This window comes from Chelonoidis abingdonii, chromosome 17 (genome assembly GCF_003597395.2).
Source record: "Chelonoidis abingdonii isolate Lonesome George chromosome 17, CheloAbing_2.0, whole genome shotgun sequence".
NCBI lineage: Eukaryota > Metazoa > Chordata > Testudines > Testudinidae > Chelonoidis > Chelonoidis abingdonii.
The window spans coordinates 15,971,545-15,973,503 of NC_133785.1; the positions used below are offsets into that span (position 1 = coordinate 15,971,545).

Consider the following 1,959-nt stretch of genomic DNA (forward strand, 5'->3'; position numbering starts at 1 on the left):
AAAGCAGGAAATGTAATTCAAAAGTTCGCGGGGCTTTTCCTGTTTACCTGCCCGCCGCAACCGAGTTCAGATTGCGTACCAGAGCGGTCAGTGGTGCACTGTGGGATACCTCTCGGAGGCCAATAATGTCGATTTCCGTCCACACTAACCCTAATCCGAGTTGTTACCATCGAATTTAGCGCTACTCCTCTCGTCAGGGTGGAATACAGAAATCGATTTACAGAGCCCCTTATATCGGTATTAATGACAACGTCGTGTGAACGGGTACAGCGTTAAATCGATTTATCGGCCGTTAAACCGATTTAAAGGCGTAGTGTAGACCTGGCCTGAGGGGAAGAATGCAACCTACTTAGTCCTTAACAAAACTTCCTACACCAGTTACATTAGAATAGAGTGATGACTTGTGTGTTTGTACTTAACTGCCCGTATTGCTGTGATTATCTTTCCATGTTCTGTGCTCATAACAAACTGGAATCTGCACAAAGAGAACAAAATAATTATATCAGTTAAAGGAAAAATATGCATGCTATTACAGTAAAAATAAATAAGTAAATGCTGTAACTATCTGCTGCTTAATAACAGACCAGAATCATTTTGATTTGTTTTGTAAATAGATATTCACACAATTTACTTATTTATTTTACTTACTTATTTTCTATTATTTGCTGTTTCCCAGTTTGCACTAGTTACCTATTGTGACTCAATGAAACACATTCCCTTTGAAAAAGAAGCTGAATTTCACATTCTCTTGACCACAGTTCCTAATCTTTGTAACAAGACCCAATGATGAAGGATAAGCATATAATTAGAACTGAAGTTTTAATATAGAAAAATGGTTTGTACTGTATGTTATAGCTGCACAGAACATGGGGATTTTTCTTTGTTAGAGCTTGTACCCGTATAAACCATAACTCTTAGCTCATATATAATAATTTGCAAAGAGTACAATATAAATACATTCTTCAATTTTAGTTTACATGGATTCACACCTCTTTCCCTCCCAATAGTTATTTGGAAGTTCCAGGTTTGTACAAGCACAAAAAGATAGGATTTGTGAACTTTAGTCACCCTTTTGATGAATGTGGTATAAATGTGCACTGAAACCCAAACAAGTAAGTTTCAAGTGCTCTCAAATTTCACTTGGGAAAATTTCAAACAACTCACCTCTATTATGTGTACATACAAAAGGAGAGGCAGTCTACACATGAACCTCAGTAACATTAAGCAAGCAGTCTACAATGGCAAGCATTATGGTGCTGGGTTACATATAAAAATACTAACATAAATAGACTATTACATCATAATAGCTTGTAACACAGCTCCCAGTTACTCTGCCAGAACACACTCCACAGCAAAGTATTACCTATCATTCTCTGCAGTATCTGTGACTGTCTCACTTGTATGGATATGCTGCAAGCTTTGCTGAATAACATTCTGGGTGGGGATGTTATCATCAAAGTCTTCATCATTCACATATTTAGAATTAGACATTTTATATCTGTATAACTTGGATCACAAGCAGCGAGGAAAAAAAAGTTCTATATAGGAGGCAGTTTTTTAAATCTTCAGGTTAATTGTGGATTTCCAGAAACACAGAGGACTTAGGTACTGAAAGAAATACAAAGAATTGTTACTAATCAGGAATCAATCCTTCCACCTTGATTCCTGCCCCCCGCCCCCAGTACTTTGTTTTAGACACTGCAAAAACAGTCAACAGTTCTCTTCAGAGTAGGAAATATGTCCCAGTACATTGCTTTGTCAAGAGTTCCTTCCCCCCTCTTACAGAGCAAGCATGTGGAACAGCTGGTGTTACGGCACCACCTACCAGAAAGCAAAAAAAAAGGAGAGGTTAGTTACTCACCAGGTGCAGTAACTGGATTGCTTCAAGATGTGTCCCCTGAAGGGTGCAGCACTTCAAGTGCACAGGCACATGCGCACCTGAAGCAGTGCATCCATAAG

At 38.5% G+C, this 1,959-nt stretch overlaps 1 protein-coding gene across 1 annotated transcript in view; it reads right to left on the bottom strand.

Moving 5' to 3' along the window:
• The window catches only part of ASB14 (ankyrin repeat and SOCS box containing 14), a 27,977-nt gene extending 26,018 nt beyond the window's left edge, over positions 1 to 1,959 (bottom strand). The window contains exons 1-3 of the mRNA XM_032798838.2: positions 1,862 to 1,959; positions 1,364 to 1,608; positions 420 to 475 (exon numbers count right to left, since the gene is read on the bottom strand). Of these exons, the coding sequence (XP_032654729.1) occupies positions 420 to 475; positions 1,364 to 1,491 (184 nt within the window). The 5' untranslated portion in view covers positions 1,492 to 1,608; positions 1,862 to 1,959. The remainder of the gene's footprint in view (positions 1 to 419; positions 476 to 1,363; positions 1,609 to 1,861) is intronic.